The sequence below is a fragment of the Grampus griseus genome (assembly GCF_964374135.1).
Source record: "Grampus griseus genome assembly, chromosome: 3".
NCBI classification, from domain to species: Eukaryota; Metazoa; Chordata; class Mammalia; order Artiodactyla; family Delphinidae; genus Grampus; species Grampus griseus.
Window position 1 is genome coordinate 58,220,299 of NC_139019.1, and position 22,041 is coordinate 58,242,339.

General features: G+C 47.4%; 1 protein-coding gene across 1 annotated transcript; it reads right to left on the minus strand.

Moving 5' to 3' along the window:
• Window positions 1-493: 493 nt before the first annotated feature.
• Window positions 494-10,709, minus strand: ENC1 (ectodermal-neural cortex 1). Its single transcript, XM_082651578.1, has 3 exons — window positions 10,596-10,709; window positions 4,545-6,359; window positions 494-605 (listed from the first exon to the last, which is right to left on the minus strand). The coding sequence occupies exon 2, from the start codon at window positions 6,344-6,346 to the stop codon at window positions 4,577-4,579; it is 1,770 nt and encodes a 589-aa protein (XP_082507704.1). The 5' UTR covers window positions 6,347-6,359; window positions 10,596-10,709; the 3' UTR covers window positions 494-605; window positions 4,545-4,576.
• Between the last annotated feature and the right edge of the window lie 11,332 nt (window positions 10,710-22,041).

Here is a 22,041-nt window from a genome sequence, read left to right on the forward strand (position 1 = left end):
AGTTTAAAGTCACTTATAAATAGAAAAGAACATCTACCAAACAGCTACAACAATGTCCCCATTGTTCAGAAACGTTCCTGGGGAGCACAGCCCCTCGGAGATTATCGTGGAGTCCACTGGTCCTCACTCTGCAGCCAGCCCAGCAAGCGTCCCTCCAGGCCCCCCAGTCGGGCTTTCAATCTCCAACAGCAGCTGGTGTGGAGGCTTCAAGCTTGCTCCTCAGAGAGAGGTGACAACCATTTCAAATTTTACACATAAATGGTGGAACCCATGGAAATCAAATGCTGAATATGGTACAGCAAGGGAAAAGGGCCGGCTTTTCTCTCCCTTTGAGGGGCTGATTAATGCTGACATTAATCCACAATTACAAGACAAGGACTAGATCACAGGTTCGTTCATTCATATTTAAACCATGTGCCTCTTGCACTGAAAAACCCCCCCTCCCCCTCCCCCCTTCCTTCAAGTCCAGTTAGAAGCATTTACAAGGTGTGGTGGATTGGACTGCAGCAACTTCTTCTCCTTTTTCTTTTCTTTCTCTTCATTCAACTTGGCCTCTCCAAAGTAGAGATCCCATCTTGTCTCATTGAGGGATGGAGTCAGCTAAACTAGAGGAAAAGGAAAATGTTCTGTTAGTCTCAAAATCTGAAAAAAAAAATTAAACTTGGGACAGAGGTCAATATGGCTTCCAAAGGTCTTAATGACACATTCGGTAGGTGCATTCATGCATGCAGATGGCCCAACAAAAACCGTGGTATCCGAAGAAAGATCTTTGCTTCTTTCCTAAACATATATACGTTTAAAGTTCAAACCTATACATCTAGGTGCTGTTACGAGTTGCCTTCTTCTGCTTCCGACATTCATAATTCCTCTCCACAGTTAAACAAAGCCACGGTAAAGTGATCACCAGAGGGTCACAAGAGATTCCTTGGCCAATCCCCTCCCCGCACCCCCCCCCGCCCGCCTTGGGCCCATTTACCATAAAGGATTCCAAATTAAATTTATTCACCATATAGAAGGCAGACATATTAATCCTCTTATTTAAATGCATCTCTGCTATTCATTACGGCAGAAATCAGTCTCGCTTTCTTTCACATGACAGCATACCAGGCCTCACCAGCCCAGGGCTGGAGTTTATTCTCCAAGTTCATCAGTCCACACTTAGGAGACTCGGGCTGTGGTATGCAGTGTTATTAGCTACAGAATCAACCACCATCAAACGTGAATATAAATTCAAGGTGCCATAACCACGAAGCCTGCACATTTCATGGGAGCTGCTGTTTCCCACACCGCCCATCCTTCCCGTTTAGTTAAGTCTAATTTTACAGAAGGAGACTTTGCAGAGGGCTTTTGTCTTTCAAATGCTCACCCTGTCTGTTCTTGGAGCCCATTTCCAGCCCTAGCATAAGAGTCTGCAGCCCCAGTGCTGAAACTCGAAGTACAGACAGAGGGAATTCAGGAGGGGCGCTCAACCCTTGCACTGACTTCTTGCTCCTGTGTGTCCGGAAGTCTGATCCATTTCATTAGTTGTTTCTTTTGGCAGTTTCGTAATGGGGATTCAAACTTTCAAGACATTCCTTAGACTACGGGTGTCATCGCCCACCCTCACCTCCTTGAAACCTCTACAGCAACGTTAGGCCTAAAGAACGTATCTTGTGATAATATGAAATGTCAAGATGTTGCACACTCAAACAGAAAAACAAAAAACCCCCAAACAAAACCACCACTAAAAAGGGGGGCCGGGAACAAAGCAAACCAAAATCCAAACGCCGTCAAGTTGGGGGCCACACAGCACCATGAAAATGGAGCAAAATCAGAAGTAATTTCCTCTTTGTCCCTTCCCGGCAGCTGGGAGCAGCTGGAGAGAGTTAAAATCTCCTTGGTGGATAAGCTTTTAGACCTAGGGAAACCTTTTGTTAACACTGTATTAATTCGGGTAGCACCTACATGTGGAGGGCGAAGCCAGGTCCCGGAAGCGTCCGCAGCGCAGGACTGATACCTACACGGCACCTCTTTTAAGTCACTGCATCCGGCTCAAGTGTTTTAACGCTATCTTGTGTGTAGTAAACTTTAGAAATTTAAACCAACATTCTCTCCGTCGGAAACTCCAACAGTGGCTTTGATCAGCTCCACGCCACGCTTTAAAAAGGCGAACCTGGCCCTGTCGAATGTCCTTATTCTGTGCTTGACTCTCTGGCTAAGAGCACCAAGGGCAGAGGGGATGTTGTTTCGAATATAACCGAACACTTTATTTGTTCCATTTCCCAGGGACCGGACATGTGTGATTAGGTTCAAATACCCAGGAGAGGGTGAATTCGAGTGTTTGCCAACATACTCACTCTGGGCTGAGAGAGGAGGTACCAAAAATGAAGTATAAAGATAACAAGCTGATAATAGTCAAAGAAACCTCATTTTCGCATGACACACAAAGCTAATTCCACTGCGAGCTAAGGTCTAAATTGAAGGGAGGAAAGAAAACTAATACGAGTATTGAACACTTAATATGTACCAGGCACTGGCTAGGTATTTTCACGTCTTTCTTTTCTTTTTCCTCATTTACCAATTCACCCAAGTCTGAACTGGGACAGATCTCAAGGAAAGCACAATTCGAATCACTCATTTGACAAAGGAGATCTCTGAAGTGCAGAGAGGTCCAGACTCCACAGCTAGAAACAGAATGTACATGTGGTCTCTCTCTTTTCTACCTATATGACATATAGGATGCCAGCCACTTCCAAGGATGCCAGCCAGTTACCCTTTGGATGTACCGCCACCATCACTGGCAATTTTTAAGGCTCTCCTATGCAAATATAGTCAGTTTTGGACTAACACCCAATTTAGTGCACTGTTAATTGACGCTTTTGCCTAGAAGGTCTAGAGTTGAGTAATGCATTCATATCGCAAATGAAATAACCCCTTTCAGAGTATTTGTTTATTCAGGATTGAGATGCCAGCAAGGCTGCAAAAACCAGTTTGTAGCCCCATTTGCTCCCCAGAGGACGGTTCTGACAGTTCCTGCTCCTTTGAAGGAGTTTCAGTCCAGGAAAACATTACATTACTAAGAACTGTACTAACTGTAATGGGCTGGAGGAGATAACTGAAGCAATGAAAGAAACAGAACGATTACATGTGAAAGGGAGGCCAGTTTTACTGGTGTTTCTAAATGAGCTGTAAGAGATGAGGAAAGAAAAGACAAATGAGTCCAAACCCCTCTTTGCTAGAAGGTCCCCTTCAAAGGTGTGAAACATACTAGGGAACACAGAACCAAACCTTTCCAAGGAAGGAGTTCATTTTCCCAGCAGTTCCTCCAAAGCAGATTTTTAAATTTTATTCTCTTATTATTAGTAATGAGCCCATTAGTCACCAAAACAAATCAATCCATGTGTTCTGTGCTACACTTAGGTACGCTTAAGTGATTCCGGGGCCAATCCTGAGAATGCTTTATTTTAACAGCAGCAAAGCGGCCATTAGCTTCCCGAACCCTGAACTGTGTAGGCCTATTAATTATTTGAGCCAAGAGTATTATATACTCTTAAGTACACAAGACAACCATTATGTACCCAGATACATGACACAGAAACACAACTTTTGTTCGCCCTGACAATGGGCTCTGCTTGACTGATTAACTCTGAAAAGCTGCAGGAAGGGCAGTTTAGATGGCTCCGTGTGTCCATACATCAGACAAGCTTATACAATGCAGGTGCAACCTTTATAAGGACAGACCTAGACTTCTCAAAAGTTAATAAATGCCTTAAAGGGGGCTATCTGTGGGGGGGGGGGTAGAAGGAAAAACCTTTAAAATAAGCTAATGAATAATTCTGGACAGAATACAATGGGAATAATTTTCAGCATTCAATTTTTTAAACCCCACTTCATTCTAAAAAGGGTTTGAGGAAGTTAAATTTAAAAATCTACAATTATTTCCTGGGGTGATAACAATGTGAAGTTTATTAAGTAGCCATTCGGCGCGACCTCAAGTGCTTACGTTCTAGAGCCAGACTGCCTGGGTTGATGTCTTGACCAACCCTTCCGCCTGCTAAGCCCTATGACCTTGAGCAACTTACTTAACCCCTGTGCACATCAGGTGTTTTCATCTACGAAGTGCTCTCATAATAACATCCCACAGGGTTGTTGTAGGGACCAAATGAAATGATCCATGGGAAACACACAGCCCAGCTGCCGGCACACAGGGAGGGCTCGGGAAACAAGGTTCCCAACCTGGCCGTAATTAGAATCACTGAAGAACTTTCTAAAAATGCTAATGCCTGGGTCCCACCCAGACCTAATGAAAACCAGCCTCTGGAGTGGGCAGGTTTCAAAAAGCTCTTTGGGAGACTCTGAGGCCCAATAAAGGCTGAGAAGCACTGCCTTATGTTGGGTTGCAGCTGTGGTCAACACAAGTGTTTAAGTTCCGGGGTACAAGTGCTCTTATTTGTACTTCATGTAGAACCTCTAGAAGATGCGCTATATGGAGCCTGTTTCACTCATGTACGGGCTCACACAGCTAGCTCAACTATACGGATACTTACAGCTAAACTGGCTCTTACCTTACGCTCACTCTCTTTAGGATGCATTGTGTTTAAGAGGGCAGATGTTTCCAGGTGCTGACGAACGCAGTAGGGATCAGCGAATACGGGACCGTGGTTATGCTGTTCCACGCGTCCAACGTTGGATCGTAGCAGTCCAGAGTTTTGCATCGCTGAATGCCAAAGTACCCTCCAACCACGTAGAGTTTGTTTCCGGAGGCCACAGCGTGGCAGCTCATCCGCTTTGCTGTCACGTCTCCCACCTTGGTCCACTGGTAAGTCTCGCTATTGAATTTATAAGCAGAGCAGGCGGAGAACTCGGTATCTCCCCCCATAATAAAAATCTGGTTACCCAGCACAGCTGCCGCCGTGTAACGCCAGGGTTGGGGACAGGTGGCCGGGACCGTCCACCTGTTTTCGCACTGATCGTAACACTGAACCTTGGGGAGCTTGTCATGACTGACGCTGGTACCTCCGAAAGCAAACAGCTTGAGCTTGGCACTCACCACTGCGGCATTGCTGACCCCTTCTCGGAGAGGGGCCACCATGGTCCATTTGTTGGTTGTGGGGTCATAATGTTCTACTTGCTTTAGAGAGACTGAGGGGGAGGCCGGGAGGCAGCCAGTGGCGGCAGTGTGCCCCCCGACCACGTACAGGCAGTGCTTCAGTTCAGCAGAGCCATGGCCAAACCTGGCCACCAGCATGGGGGCCGCCTTGGACCACTCCTCATGCAGGGTATCATAAACCCAGACATCTTTCGAGACTCCATTCTCAGACCCTCGCCCCCCAGTAATGTATACTTTGCAGCCAATTGCACAGGCACTGAACTCTTTTCTCGGGCTGGGGATGTCAGCCTTGGGAATGATCTCTTTGGCCTTCTGGTCGACCAGATACAGCTTGTCACACATGAAAGTCTGTCCTCCCAAGAGGAAGAGGGCATGGCCGGTTTTCCGGGGCCGGGCACAGAGGCTGGTCACCACGCCATCGTTCTGCAGGATTTTCAGCTTGCACCTGATGGCCTCTTCCACGATCTCCTTGCTCTTCCTCTGCTTAGTGATGAGCTCCTCCATGGCCACATTCTCCATGAGATAGATGGCCGGCAGCAGAGCCAGCCTCACCGTCTGCAACAGCTCCGGGAGATAGCAGTAGCGCTTCTTCAGGTCGTAGCTGATCCAGTTAATTGCAGACTCGTACACAAGTCTTTCGTCTTCCGTCTCCAGCTCTTCACTGGACAGGAGCTGCACTACCATGTCCTGAGGCAGCTGGAGGAAATCTTCGTTCTTCCTGATGGTCTGGAAATTGCTGAGACACATCCTCCAGGAGAGCTCGTACAGCTTGGTGCACTGGTGCGCGTCGGACAGCAGCAGCATGCCCAGGCAGTTGGTGGGGTGCAGGTTCTTTTCTAGGAACTCAGCGCAGGCATCCCGGATGTCTTGAAACTCCAGCATGTCGCCAGCTTCCAGGAGCGATTCCGCGTTTTCTTCATTGATGATGACCCGGGAGGAGTAAGCGTAGTCGAGGAGCAGCTCCAAGACTTCCGGGTGGATGGAGTTGTCGAAGTTGACTTCGCTGTCCTGGCTCTCCTTCAGGCCGCCGCTGAACATGGCTTCAAAGTAGCGGCTGCACGCGGCCAGCACTGCCCGGTGACACGGGAAGGTCCTATTTCCGGCATGAAGAAGGACGTCGGTGAAGAGACGCTGCTGGCGTAACAGGTTCAGGTGAGTGAGGACACTGTCCGCGTAGGAAGACTTGTGGAACAGATAGATGTTAATGGAGCCACTGCTGGCCCTGGACTTGCGGTTCTCGTGCACGCTGACGGACATTTTGTTTCCACTCCTGAAAAACAAAACACAACTATTGAACCTGATGCTCTCAGTGTTCAGAACGGCCGAACCAAACCAGCAATTGTTTTGGACAGAGGAAACAGAACACTTCGCTGTTGGCCCTGCCACCCTACTGTTCTGAATAATGGACAGTCAGGCCTATACAAAGTCAGAGACGGCTACCTACCTATAAGGAAAGACACTTATTATAATACTGTTGAGCTATTTAAACTATACACTGTTTAAAAAAAAACAAACAAGCACTGCTTAAGAGCAGGTTCATCTTGGAAAACCTGATTGCCAACTTGCAGTATATTGAAGTCCTTGAGAATGTAAGTCAGCAAAAGCCAAGAGGAGCAAGGTCTCATTCTCACAGCTCCCTGCCCTGGTCCAGCTGATTCACTGCTGGCCACCTGAAATGCCAGGCCTCCAGCTCTTGTAACGCTGGGATGGGCACAGGCTTTAATGCCTTATGCAAGCATCATAAAGCCATGTGTAAAACAAATACCTACTAATTAATTCCATTAAGAATTCCTTTGGTAAGACCCAGTGTCTTACCAAAGTTAAGTGCAGTAAATGGGAAATGTAACATTAAAACCACAGGCTTAGGCCAACTTCTAAAATGACCAAACCTTTATTTATCATTACAAATAATTTGTAACCAGACACCTCTACCAATACAGCATCCTGAAAGAGCCCAATATAAACACAACCACATACTGATCAGCAAGCTATCGTGGAAACAGGATAGATTCTGGCCACAGTCACCACTCCCCTTTCCTGCTCCGGACAGCTTCCAAAGTGGCGATTTGGGCACAGAAAGGGAAGAATATTTTGAGTAGCAAAGTCAGGAGTTCTGTTGTTCTGTTCTCCCTGCTTTAAATCAAATCTTAGAAAACCAGTTGCAAGAACAAAGGATGTATCCACCCATCTCTCTTGATTAAACAGGGCATCACCAGGACCATTCTTGTGTACCTGCAAACGCTGGCACCTGCATCTAGGGAGTCCAAAATGCAAACGTCGCTTTATCTAAATCAAAACACACACGTGTGTGTGTATGTGTATTGCCTGCCATTGTTAATTTAGGGCCACTCTAGAATTTATTTGCTGACGAGTGTTTTCCTCAGTATCTAAACGGAAATTATAGCAGAACCGAATGCTCTCTTTGGCTTTCCTCAGTAATCAAACTGTAGGCTAAAGATACAGGACATGCCTATCACCTATCTTCAAAAACTGAACCATCTTTTTCCTTTCTCACCCTACCCTTCTGTTACTTCAAAGAAATAATAGCTTCAAGAACCTGCCTGTCAAAGGATTCCTAGGGAAACTGTTTATCCCAGGAGGGTAAACTGCGTGGTTACAGTATCTGTTCCAAACACGGAACAGCCAGTCCTTAGGGCAGAGCTGAAACCCAAGGCCTGCTTGTTTCCTTCAACCTGAGCAGCGGAGGCAAGGCAGGCGCAGAAAACAACAGAGGCAGGTACCTAACTTGCCTTTGACACACTGGCCTCATACTATTAGGAGTTGCAACTTGTTTTCTTTCATTTGGGGCATGTAACTTTTCACTGTGAGTAAACGTGACTTAGTGGAAGAAAATAAACAACAGAGTCCTAGGGCTCTGGTGTTAAGAAGCCTTTACGAAGCACCCATCAGTCTCCACAGTGACTTGGGCTTTGACACATGGTGAGAAGGCAAGCATCACCGCAACCCTCAAGCTAAGCCTCTATGGTCTAGTCCATTTTACCCAATGCCCAATGCTCCTAAGAGCAAGTGACAGGACCCTATGTGAATACACTAGGTTCTCCAAAGTGTTAAAACAGTATTAGCATCCCTGCTGTTCTACTGCTGTAGTCATCATTTGCATTAGTACATTCAAGCTGAAATTCTTTGAGAAAGATTTTAAGCCTAAACCTCAAAAGATGGTATAAATATTCCTATGCCTTATACAGAAAGGTACAAGAATTCTAAACGAGTAGCTATGCTTTTTTTTTTTAAGCTAATGCTTCCAAAGCAACCTCAAAAGCTGCCTCCTGTGGATGGACCTAGAGATTATCATACAAAGTAAGTCAGACAGGGAAAGACAAATATCATATGATATTGCTTATATGTGGAACTTAAAAAAAGATACAAATGAACTTATTTACAAAACAGAAATAGACTCACAGACAAAACAAACGTATGGTCACCAAAGGGGAAAGGGGGAGGAGGGATAAATTAGGAGTTTGGGATTGAAATATACACACTACTATATATAAAATAGATAACCAACAAAGATCTACTGTATAGCACAGGGAAATATACTCAATGTCTTGTAATAACCTATAATGGAAAAGAATCTAAAAAAGTATATATATATTATATATATAATATATATATAATGAATCACTTTGCTGTACACCTGAAACTAACAGCATTGTAAACCAACTATACTTCAATTAAAAAACAACAAAAAAAGGGCTTCCCTGGTGGTGCAGTGGTTAAGAATCCACCTGCCAATGCAGGGGACAGGGGTTCAAGCCCTGGTCCGGGAAGATCCCACATGCCACGGAGCAACTAAGCCTGTGCTCCACAACTACTGAACCTGCGCTCTAGAGCCCATGAGCCACAACTACTGAAGCCCATGCGCCTAGAGCCCATGCTCCGCAACAAGAGAAGCCACCGCAATGAGAAGCCCCCGCATCGCAACGAAGAGTAGCCCCCGCTCGCAGCAACCAGAGAAAGCCTGCGCACAGCAATGAAGACCCAACGAAGCCAAAAATTAATTAATTAATTTTTTTTAAAAAAGTTGCCTTCTTTCTGGCTAACAGTGAATGCAGCTCTGACGGAAGAATGAGACTGCACAAGGTACATAAGCACCAAAGTGCCTGCAGACTGAGCTGGAATTACACCCACCCGGCCCGGAAGGCGTTTCCCTAAGCAGTGTAAAACAACACTCACAGCCAGGCTTACGCTTAACAAAACAGTTTAGAAGACCTTGGGATATAGGATCTGCATCTCTTTGCATCCTGTGTTTATGCTCCTGTATTTCCCAGGTAGGTTCATAAAGCCAGCAGAAAGCGCCTAGCCTGTCACCTTGAATGCCACCCAGATGGAGAAGTGTGTCAGTCAAAATTCAACAATCTTGCAGCAATATTTGATTAAAATAAAAGGTAAACTTGAAGACCCAAGGGAAACGACTTGCCTTCTAGTTTAAAATTATGCAAATGTGAGAACGTCAGCAGAAACCACGTATACAGCCACTAAACACACCTTCAACATGAAATGAATCATCCTTCTGGCATTTTATTAAGTCCCCAGAGAAATAATATTTGCATGCCAAGTTAAGTAGCAAAAAACACACATATATACTTAACCTGCCTCTACAAAGAAGGGGAAAAGGGCTGCTATTACCAGTGAACATCAAAAGGGATTCTAGCTACAGTAACTTCAGTTCACTTAATGCTCTTTAACCAGGCTCTGGGCCTCCAATACTTAGCGGCGTGTCACATTTCTTTGGGTTTTAAACCTGATCTCAATGCAATCAAAGGAGAAACTAGGCAGATTTTCTCGGACATTCATATTATTGATAACAACGGAACATTATAAAGAGATTGTTAACAAGAAAAGCATTTTACTATACAGTCCTCTATAACACCTGTAACGCTTTTTAACACTCTGGCCATGCCTGTGAGGGCGACACCACACACACGCCAAGTTCAACGGTTCATCTCCACCCTGCCCACCAATTCCTATCCTTCGAAACTAAGCATGGTAAGACTAAATACTTCCATGAGAAAAAACTAATTTTTCAGAAACCAGTTTTCATTCATTCCCTACAGACATCTGGCCGCAGTGAACGTGCCCTCACTAGGGGTGTCTGCGCGTGGCCCTATTGCTCACCGTGCCGGGTAGGGTGCAACGTGGACCAACAATCCCGCGCGCTCGACAATGCTCTTTCCGCTGGGGGGGAGGGGGGGAGGTGCGGGGGGGATCGATCGTATTCCGGCTCAGCTCCTAGCTCTCCAGCAGCTCGCCCGGGCGGCGCGCCACCGAGAGGAGCCCCCTCCAGCAATGCCCGGCTCTTCTTGCTGTGGGAGGGCAGTGGTGGACACCAGGTCTCCGCCCCGAGAACAGCTCCCCACCGCCGCCTAAGTCGGAGCTCCAGGCTCCGGGGCGCACACACACCCCTCGCGATCACACCCCGCAGGCCAGGCAGCCCCTGAAACCCGGCGGCGCCCGCAACAGGTCCGCGGCGGTAGGGGAGACTTACAACAGTGGCGACCAGCCACAGTGCACGACCGGCTGGGTTCTTGCCTCGGTCACCGGGTAGGGAGGGGACGGAGCGGACGTCTCAGCCCCAGGAAGCAACAGCGACTGACCGGGCGAAGGGAGCGCGCATGTAACACTGGCTCGCGGTCTGGTTACCGCGGGCGGATCGCCGCGGCCTCACGATCCCCACGTCGCGGACTCTGCGCCCGCCACCCGCGGAGCAGCTCCCGGAGTGAGCTCCGGAGGCGAGAGCGAGCTCCCGGCTGCAGGCGCCGCTGAAGGAGGCGGGCTGTACCCTCGCGGGAGGGAGCTGGAAAGCGCCTTGCGCGCCGGCAGCCGCCTGGCGTCTCGACTCGGCCTCTGCAGCGCCACCGCCGTGCCGCCTCCTCTCCGGCTTCCCGAGCACTCTGCGCCCGGCCGCCCAGCGCCCGGCTATAAGCGGAGCGGCGGGGAGGGAGGGGAGGGGAGGGAGGGGAGAGGGCGCGTAGGCAAAAAGTGACACCAGGGGAGGGAGGGAGGAAGCGCGTGAATGCGGCCAGCGGAGAAGAAGGAGGAGGAGGAAGGGAAGGAGGACAAGAGTCGGAGGAGAGTGTGTCGAGGGAGTTAGTCGTGAGAGGAAGCGGGGGAGGGGGCTGTGGCGAGTGGAGAGAGACAAAGCGCACGCGGAATCTCAGCCAAGAGCAGCTGCAACCCTCGGGGATCGCGAATAAAACAAGTTTTCCTGCGTCGGTGTGTCTGCGTCTCTAGCCCAACCGGGTGCTGAGGGATCCTCGGCCGGGGAGCGCAGCCCCTCGCTGTGCGCTCCGAGCTGCAGGAGCCCGCCTGATGCTCAGGACAGGAAGGCGAGGGGCGAGCCGGGTGTCCGCGGCACGCGCCGGGTGGGATATCTGGAGGGAGGACGGTGGCGAGGTTTGGGCACTCCGGGGACACCGCAGGTTGGGCAAAGCCGGGCCGTAGGGTTTCTCGGTGGCAGTGGACCAGAAAGACTTTAGCCCCTGGCGCTTCCCGCCCCCTCAGTCCTCCCTCCCCACCCCCGGCGGGTGCTGCACCCGCGGCTGGACTCTGCCCCACGCCGCCCGGGGCAGCAGCAGCAACCCGGCGCTCTCCGGCGAGCCGTGCACCACGTGCTTTGCAGCCAATCGCCGCCGCCGCTTTATTCAAAGCGACCCGCTCCTAGGAGCTGCCCAGCCGCCGCCTCTCCGTAGCGATAAAGCGTCAATCGCCCTCTCAGTCTGGGCCCTTTCCTGTCTTTTATCGCCGGGTCGTGTTAGTTAGGAGTTCAGCAAAGAAATGGTTCAGCACACACACGTTTGAAGCGCCCTTGTGCCACGAGAAGGGAAGGCGATTAGAAAACTAATCTCGAACGGCGATCACTATTTATGAAGCCCACTTTTGATCTTTGTACCAAGGGCTTGTCTTTCCACTGGGAGCTGAAATGCCTGTTTTTCTTTTTATTGGGTATTTGGAATAAAGTATATGAAGGAACTGTAGAGATTACCGATCCAGCTCCCTCGTTTTACAGGTTAGGAAACTGAGGCCCAGGGAGATGTGAATTGTCCAGCTAGAGGGCGCACAGCTACTTGCAGTGGCCCAGCCTTATAGCTGGAGTGGGGACCCACGACGGAGTTTTCTCTCCCCACTCCACCTCCCAGCTTTCTTTTAAATATTAGATGCAGAAATGGTTTAACAGGCAGAAGAGGCTCTGCCTGGCGCGCCCAGAGCCCAGAGACTGCCGAAACCAAGGCTCTGTCGGTCCTTTAATCCCACTTTCCTTTACACGCGGTCTCTTCTGGTATTCGCGCTGAGAAATTTCGCTCCTTGCAAACAAAGAAAGACAGTGCCCTCTGAAGTCCTTTGTTAGCATTAACTCGTCAGCCTCACCACGAGCCTTTACAAATCTGCTTCGTATTTTAACGTATTATGCAGAGTCTCGGCTCGAGACTGCTTCACAAAGCCGGAGAGGCCAGATCAATTCCCGGTCAGACCCACGTGCAGGGGTCTGCCTGCTGCGAGGTAAAGACAGGGGGAGCGCCGCGAGCCGACCCGGTTCCTAAAGATGTGGATAAAATCAGCGAAGACCAGACGGATAGAAACACCGTAGACGTCAGAGATAGGTGCTGAAAAGCCGGGTGAGGGAAACGTGAAGCTATTGCACATATGTCTTTGAAAAAACATGCTTCTGTAGCCTTCGGCAAGGAGTGGGGGTAAGGTGATCAGTGCAGCCCCCAAAGGCACCTCCTCCAAGCGCTTTGTCTGTCTGAGTTGTGGGTCAAAAACAAGCAGGTTGGTTCTGAGGACCAAATGTTAATGTCTTCCGCGGGGAGTGGGACTGGGGTGGGGTGGGGTGCTCTGTTTAAATTAAGAGATTAACATTTTTTTCTCATTAAGAAGTATTTCCTTCTTACTTAAATTACCTAACAAATCTGCTGGGAACTGTACCTAGATGACCCTGCCTAGGAATAAAACATGTCCTCAGTTCAGCTGGTTGGCTGGGGATTTTGCCACAGAAAGCCACTGAGCTAGGAACAGGCCATCTATTTTGGTTGCATCTTTACCACCCGGAAACTGCAGTGTCCTTAACCGAGGGGCCGGGGGGAGAACAAAGTTTACATGTCTTTGCAAATAGCTTTGCTAAGCAGGCAGGGCTAAGAGTGAACTCGTCTGGCCATTGTGTCATCATCCACCGATGCTAATTTCCTGTGTCTTTTCTACCTAACGTTGCCACCTTTCTACGCTTCAAGAAAAGAGAAGGAAAAAAAAGTTGTGGCCTGGAAAATCTTGAAAGTATTCAGTGACCACATACATTTGCTTCATCTGCCTTAGGGAGATAAGCAACATGGACGAAGGGAAAAGAAATTACTTATTATATGGGTTATGAAAACTGGAAGACAAATGACCTGCTGCAAACCGTACGCTGGTTTGCTTGAACCGATATATGAAAAGTTTTCAGGCCTATGGGCAGTGTCTAATGTTTATTCCACAGCTGAAAGTGATTTGCAAGTTAGCATATTACAATCACAGCAACTAAAACTGTTATTCCTCCGGCATCTCTCAGCCAAACCTAATTCTTATCACTTCACTTACAGGAAGAAAAGGTGAGCAAGTCTTGTATCTGTACAGGAAGAACTCTAGACAGACTTGTGATCAAAATGGATGATGATAGACGTTGTAGATATGAGTCATAAACATCTTGGGAAACACTACAGACATCCCTGTTGTACAATGGCCACCACCTCCCTCAAGATGTTAGGCCGGTCCCCTGGGCCCCTGGGAGCTGGTCTGCGCCTCTGCCTTGTGACACCAAACCAAGGTCTTGTTTTTAATGCTATTAAGAAGCTGTGCCCAAGGCTTTGGCCTTGTTATCTCCCTTAACGATGTTATTTTGTTAGGCTGAAAAATAAACAGCATGGGGTTAAATGTATTAGCTGCCTTCAAACGTAATTTATCTTCATTCCATCCTAATTTACACTCTGTCTGAATTAATGAGAATGATTTAATTAACACCGTGTGACCATAGTACCAGGGACAGGACAGCTCAGGGGATTAGACCAAACAGTGGCTAAGCAGCTGCCATCCTGCCTCCTGTGGTTCCCCGCACCCGAAGCCCCACCCGCATTTCAGACACATTCCCTGCCAGTCTTCCCAAAGTGTCCCTGTTTGTTCTTTGCTCATCTTCCTGAATGTGTGACGAAGACGGCTCAGCTTTCCTTCCTCCTGTGACTTGCGAAATGGGCCTCAAGACTGTGGCCTGTCGTCAGTGTGGCCGAGAGCCTAACAGCCTGACAAAGACTTGTGCTCTTCCTCCCCTAGTGTCAAGTTCGTGCTGCAAGTGGATACCCAGCCAGGGACGACACGCCTCACCTTCCACCCCGCCCCCCAGCCCGCCGTGGCGCACATGCGCGCATGCGTGCTTACATCTTGGGCGCAACACCTGTGGAAGGAAAGGGAGGGAAGCAGAATGGGCAGGGGAAGAAGTTGAGCTGGCGTGCGCCCTCAGTCAAGGCCTTGGCCGACCCCAGGTGGAGCTCAAGAGCGGAAATGACCCCGCAGAGTTGTCCTCAGGTAAGGCGAGAAGGCCAGGCGTTAGAGGGCTGCTGCATTACCAGTTGCTGAATGCAGGCTGCCCAGGAAGGGGGCCACGGCCACGGTCGTGTTCCTCAGAGGCAGTTCTGAGGAGGGCAGAGAGCTGTGTGCCTTCTGCTGCCAGCACCCCCAGGGGCCTTCATTCTCCAAGGAGATTCTGAGGCGCTCAGTGCAATGCCCGCTTTGACCCTTCACCCTAACACAGAGATACAAACCTAGGAAAATGAGGCCTCAGTTCCGCCAGCAATCCTCTTTCAAAAAGAGGGAGATTTTTTTTTTTTTTTTACTCTGGCTGTTTATTAAAAAGACAAGGATAAGAAAAAAGTAAGGTAATCAATACAAGAAGTCATCAGCATTGTCTAAGTCAGTAATTTGTCTCTCTGGGCACAAACAAGAGGTCTAAACTGGTAGTTGTCTAAATTTTGGTTTACCACCTGCTGCATTTATGTCTTTTTAACTGTATTTGTGTTAAACACGTCATGATAAACTTTGAGAGTATTCTTAGAATTGTATCCAAATTGGCATGGTCATTTTTTTTTTTTTTTTTTTTTTTTGCGGTATGCGGGCCTCTCACTGCTGTGGCTTCTCCCGTTGCGGAGCACAGGCTCCGGACGTGTAGGCCCAGCAGCCATGGCTCATGGGCCCAGCCGCTCCGTGGCACGTGGGATCTTCCCGGACCGGAGCACGAACCCGTGTCCCCTGCATCGGCAGGCGGACTCTCAACCACTGCACCACCAGGGAAGCCCGGCATGGTCATATTTTAAAATTTTAGTTGCTTCCTAAATCCATTATATGTGCTACCACTTTATGTGTATTTTGTGAATTAAGTTGGATTATAGTGTGACTTTTTAATTTCCAATTCCAACTGCTCATTGCTGATATATAGGAATACAGGGGACTTTTGTATAATGATGTTTAATGGAAAGTTTTCTGTGACAGTGTATTTGTGTCCTTTCAGTGCTGAGCGCTACCATCGGGCTGAGCTCCTTTATTTGGGGTTAGAGCTGGGGAATTCATTCTTCCTTTGAGACTCTGTCACTTTCCACACCCCCAAGTGACATTGCAAGTGGTAGATAGTTTATTGGCTGCTTACAGGACTGCAGAGGGTCACATTTGAGGCACTTTTCCTTGGTATTCCTCGCTAAGGTCCAGTCATTAGTAAATCAAACCATTTAGGATGCTTCTGCTATTTCTATTGCAGGACCCTTCAAAACACTGATCTTCACAGCCTATGGCTCGTTATATATTTTAGGGTCAGGCTTTTAAAACTGCATTTATTATTTTCTCTCTGATCACAAAAGCACTGCATGATAGAAGGTTGGAAAAAAAAACAGAAAAGTAAAAGAAAAAATTAACCATAAACCTACCACTTAGAGATAATGACACCTAGCATTTAAATTCTAGTCTTTCTGGGACTTCTCTGGTGGCACAGTGGTTAAGAATCCGCCTGCCAACGCAGGGGACAAGGGTTTGATCCCTGGCCCGGGAAGATCCCACATGCCACAGAGCAACTAAGCCCGTGTACCACAACTACTGAGCCTGCACTCTACAGCCCCTGAGCCACAACTACTGAGCCCACGTGCCACAACTACTGGAGCCCACGTGCCACAACTACTGAAGCCCGCGCACCTAGAGCCCATGCTTCACAACAAGAGAAGCCACCACAATGAGAAGCCAGCGCACCACAACGAAGGGTAGCCCCCGCTCGCCACAACTAGAGAAAGACCGCACGCAGCAACGAAGACCCAATGCAGCCAATAAATAAATAAATAAATGTTCCTTTAAAAAACAAATAAATAAATAAATTCTAGTCTTTCTGTATCCACATAGTATTTTATTTTTAGCAGTTAAGTGGTTAAGGACAGAGACTCTAGAACCAAGCTGGAATTCCTGCTTTGACATTCACTAGCAAGGCTCCTTAACAAGCATATGGAAAGCGTGTAGAACAGAGCCCAGCTAGTGGTAAGTGCTATATAATGGCTCCTTTTATGATTGCGGTAGACTCTTTAAGGAGAATGATATTCCTGCAACCCCATAGCTATTTCCTAGGAACTCTCCTAAATAAAAGTGACTTGAATCCTTATTAAAGTTGCTGTTTCCACAATCTGCCCAATAGCACTGGATTAAAGGACACTTCTGGTCTTGAATGAATTTACATACTCTTTTGGAGTGTTTATCTGAGGCTCTGCTTCTCTCAAACCGAGCTTGTGCAGTGAAAGCTCATATTCACGGGAATCACCTTTGCTTCCTTCCACCTCTTACAGACACTGTCTTCTTTTTGTCCTGGGACCATCGTTCTTCAGTTGATGCTGGAGAAACAATTCTTTTTTTTTTTTTTTTTTGTGGTACGTGGGCCTCTCACTGCTGTGGCCTCTCCCGTTGCGGAGCACAGGCTCCGGATGCGCAGGCTCAGCGGCCATGGCTCACGGGCCCAGCCGCTCCACGGCATGTGGGATCTTCCCGGACCGGGGCACGAATCCATGTCCCCTGCATCGGCAGGCGGACTCCCAACCACTGCGCCACCAGGGAAGCCCTGGAGAAACAATTCTTAATTCTCCATTACCTTAAAAACTAAGCTGCTGAAAGGGAAAAGTATTTAGGAAAGCACATTTTTAAAAAGCAGCTAGCTGTATTTGGAAGGCAGCAGGCCAAAACAGAGCATACGTGAAATACAGGTCCCTGCTTTTTCCTGCCCTGAAGAGCTGGTAGAGGGCACTGGGTAAAAGCTTACTCATATCTGTCAGAATCATACCAGGTCTCTGCGGGGTGTGGCCTTTCACAGCCCAGGGGCATCTGAACCATTTTCCTTCTCTTTTCCATAATTTTTGAGTGCACCAAGCCCCTGGATCTAAACTCTTAATTTGTTCTCAGTAATTACATTGAAGAATTGACCGTTGTTCTGAGCAGTGAAAATGAAGGTTTTGTTTGGCCTATAGGCTTTGCTTCCAGGGCAAGATGCCAAGTCTGAGCATGTCTGGGCATGAAGAAGGCCCCAGAAGAAGGGACCTTTGTGGCCCAAGAGCTCGTACCTTTGAATGAATGAATATTCAGAGGATTTTATGGCACTCTGTGAGCACACACTTCACTCAGACAGGAGTCTGAAATCAGGAAGCTGCAAGTCAATGTTACGAGAATGAAGAAAGACTGAAAAAGGAGAGACATGCTGGTGAGGGTATTATCTTTATTTTTTTATTTTTATTATTTTTGCTGTACGCGGGCCTGTCACTGTTGTGGCCTCTCCCGTTGCGGAGCACAGGCTCCGGACGCGCAGGCTCAGCGGCCATGGTTCACGGACCCAGCCGCTCCATGGCAGGTGGGATCTTCCCGGACCGGGGCACGAACCCGCGTCCCCTGCATCGGCAGGCGGACTCTCAACCACTGCGCCACCAGGGAAGCCCGAGGGTATTGTCTTTAAGTTCTCATAACTGTTCCTCCTTGTGATTTTGAAAATACAACCTGAGCAAGGATATGAAGTCACGTGCATTCTACGGTCTCAAGTTTCCCTTAGCCACGTAAGTCATTTTTGACGACAGTTGCTATAAAATCCCAAATAAAGTTGGAAGACTTGCTATTTCTTTATCTGAGGATATTTGGAAATATTGAACTATCAGGAGGAAATGATAACTTTAAAAAATTATGTATATTCACATAGTACTAAATCTATTTTCATACCCACAATTATCTGAGAAGTTGTGGTTCCATTCATTCATTCGTTATTCAATCTGTCATTCATCCAGCGAATATTTATTTACAGGCGTCGTATTAATACTGAAGGCTGGGGTATTCCCCAGTCCCATCAGGGTTTTTCCAGCCTTCCACTGTGATTTCACATCCTGTAGGCTTGGCTTGCCATCAGTGTTCTCATATTTGCATTTTGAATGTCTCCTCCCAACTCTGAAACCCCGGAAAGAAGTCATATAGGGAAACTTGAGAGGAACGAGGGGGAAAAGAAGAAAAGCACAGGCGGAAAAGGAGCTCAAGTTCTGTCACCCTTATTAGACCGTTAGTCTAGAAGAGAACCAGAAGAATGCAGAGTGCCTGGGTTGTGAAATGGTGGTCGCCAATTGCCATTTTTCACCCAAGGATTATAAATAAAGCCGTTATTGCCTCATTAAAACCTGGCCTGTTAAAAATGGTAACGTGGCTCAGAATGGCACCAGCCAGGAAAGGAAAAGGGAAACGTCATAGGCAGGAGGTGAGAGTCAACATTGCACCTCCTTGCTTTTCACAAAGGCTTTTGTTTTCGAGAGGCTCCGAGTTTTGCCACAGTGTGAGGCAACATCCCAGGGGTTCCCGAAACTGTGCATCAATTTCTTCTGCACCTTTTCTGGGTCACTTGTGATGCCCCCAATAAGCAAAAATGAGCAAGGTACGCTCTGATTTTTCTGATGGTGGTGGGGCTCCAGGCAGATCCTTGATCAGTTTCATCTGCATGCCTTTTCTCTGTCTCACTTGTGTATTTTTAAAATGCCATATACAATGTTACCTAACTTAAACAAGTTAAAACTTTAAAAAGTGTCTCAATATTGTTTATATATATTTTCCTGCTACAGACAAAAGGTTGGGTTTTTTTCACCCCTTGCTGGTTACATAAGAAAGGAAACTATCATCCCGGACAAAGCCAGGAATGGGACACTAGTGCAGGACAAAGATGCAGGGCCACAGTGCAGAATTTGAGTGAAGCAACAGTGCCCTCTTCTGGCTACAATGAAGAATCAGCCAAAATTCAAGACGATTAAGGCTTAGCGATTCTACTGTACAGCATGGTGCCCATAGGTAAAAATACTGTATTGTGTTCTTGAAATTTTGCCAGGGGGTTAGGTCTTACGTTAAGTGTTCGTATCACAAAATTTAATAATAAATAAAGAGGGCGGGAAAAAAAAAGAGGGCGGGAGGAAACTGGTAAGTGATGGATATGTCCATGACCTAGATGGCAGTGATGGTTTCATGGATATATACTTACTCCCAAACTCATCAAGTTGTATATATTAAAAATGTACAGCTTTTTCTACGTTAATAATACCTCAAAAAAGTGCTTTTTTAAGAAAACAAACAAACAAACACCAAGATATTGGAAAAGAGTGAACACAGTGTGGAGCCTTTGAGCAGCTGCATAGCCCTGAAGGTTATGACTCGAATGAGCACGGCCAAGTGTAATCTGGAGGCCAGTCTGTCTGCAACAATGTGATGCCACTCTTGTGCTCGACAGACTGGCAAACAGAGGGCACAGTTGGGCCATCTGTCTCCCCAGCACAGACTGGGCGATTCCCACTGTCCAGTCCAGTGCCATTGCCCCTTCTGCACACAATGCTAATATAAGTTGTCCTCAAGGCTACTGGACAGGGACCCGTTTGTCCACGGGGATGGTCTTGGAGCTAATAAGAATGACGAGAATGCCTAGCATTTATTTTTGTCTTATCGTGTGCTAAACACTACACGTGCCTGTCTCATTTAATCCCTGCAGCAACCCAAAAAGACTGAAAGTCTCAGTGGGTGAAGCCAGAACCCAAGGTGGGTTTTATCCCACTAGAGTTGCGCTCCTAACCACTGACCTACCCTGTCTCCTCTACTTACCTGATTAGCTAGGGCCCCTGCTTTTCCACCCCCTGGAAGGCCAGGTTTGGACCCCTGGCACATATGCAGAGAATTTACAAGAGGAGGAGAAAAAGTGACTTGTTTGGTTTTCTTTGCTTCACGTTGACAGGTCTGATAAGGAGGTGACAAATGAGAAGCTGGAATCAACTGACTAAAATTACATGTTTTTTTAAAATTCATTTTTACCCTTTAACCACAGTTGATTAAACGTCTTACCAGATCATTCTTTCATTCTGGCACACTGTACCCACTAGAAATGGGTACATCAATTCACAAGCAAAATAATGTCCTAATCAAGTTGCTTTTAAAAATGTAGTTCAGGCATAGTTTCTTAACCATGGAACGAAACACTATTTCCCCAGCTATGATTAAACACCGAATATTGAGAGTCACATCTCTGCTCACAGAGTGTCTGCAGTCCAAATATCTAGGGAAGCTCTGTGTGTGTTCCTGGAAGGATTTGGAGAGAACATGCAATGGAAAATGAAGGAAGCACTGAACTTCTTGGCTATATCCAACAACTGTGAGATTATAGTTAAAAACCTAAGATATGGGGCTTCCCTGGTGGCGCAGTGGTTAAGAATCCGCCTGCCAATGCAGGGGACACGTGTTCGAGCCCTGGTCTCCCTGGAAGAACACGTGTTCGAGCCCTGGAAGATCCCACATGACGCAGAGCAACTAAACCTGTGCGCCACAACTACTGAGCCTGTGCTCTGGAGCCCACGTGCCACAACTACTGAAGCCCGCGCACCTAGAGCCTGAGCTCCGCAACAAGAGAAGCCACCGCAACGAGAAGCCCATGCACCGCAACGAAGAATAGCTCCTGCTCGACGCAACTAGAGAAAACCGCGCGCAGCAGCAAAGACCCAATGCAGCCAAAGATAAATAATTAATTAATTTTTTTAAAAAAACCTAAGATATACAGATTATGCTAAAGTTTGAAATCCTTAGATTGGACAGTGGTTTACAGATGGGAAGGATGTTGTCAGTGAGGAGACATGGATCCTCCTTGAGAATGTCACGGTGCTTTTCACTCCCTGAAGAAGCCAAACACAATAAACCTCAATTGTCTAGAAGCCAACTAGACATTAATAAAACTAGATGACTAATAAAACATCTAGAATGATTAATAAAACATTTTCCTATGCTGAACTTTTAGAGGAAAGATGCTACACACAAGAAAATATGTCCCTGTTGGAGCTTTTTTTATTATTTATTTACTTTGGGGGGGAGCTTTTAAAATTTTCTTCTAATTTTTTTTTTTTAGCCGCACCATGCAGCATGTGGGATCATGTGGGATCTTAGTTCCCCCCACCGGGGATCAAACCTGGGTCCTCTGTATTGGGAGCATGGAGTCTTAACCACTGGACCACCAGGGAAGTCCCTGTTGGAGCTTTTTTTTAAAAAGCAAGTAACATCTACCCAAGAAACAAATCAGTAAGAAATATCTCAAATTGAGAAATAAAAATGAACAGTATGAAGGCAATATTGACAGATGTGGGAAACAGCTGAAGAACAGAAAACAGAAGCCATCCCACATGGCCACCTCTGCAGAGCGGGCTGGAGCTTGTGGGGTGGGGACCGGAGACACTGCCGTTCCTGTTGTCCTTCTGTGCTGATTATGCATCCACTAGTTTGGTTAATGTTAGGATTTTTTTTTTTTTTGAGGTACGCGGGCCTCTCACAGTTGTGGCCTCTCCCGTTGCGGAGCACAGGCTCCGGACGCACAGGCTCAGCGGCCATGGCTCACGGACCCAGCCGCTCCGCGG

Coding starts and splice junctions, on each gene's coding strand:
- ENC1 (XM_082651578.1), bottom strand. CDS start 6,346: ATGTCCGTCAGCGTGCACGAGAACCGCAAGTCCAGGGCCAGCAGTGGC.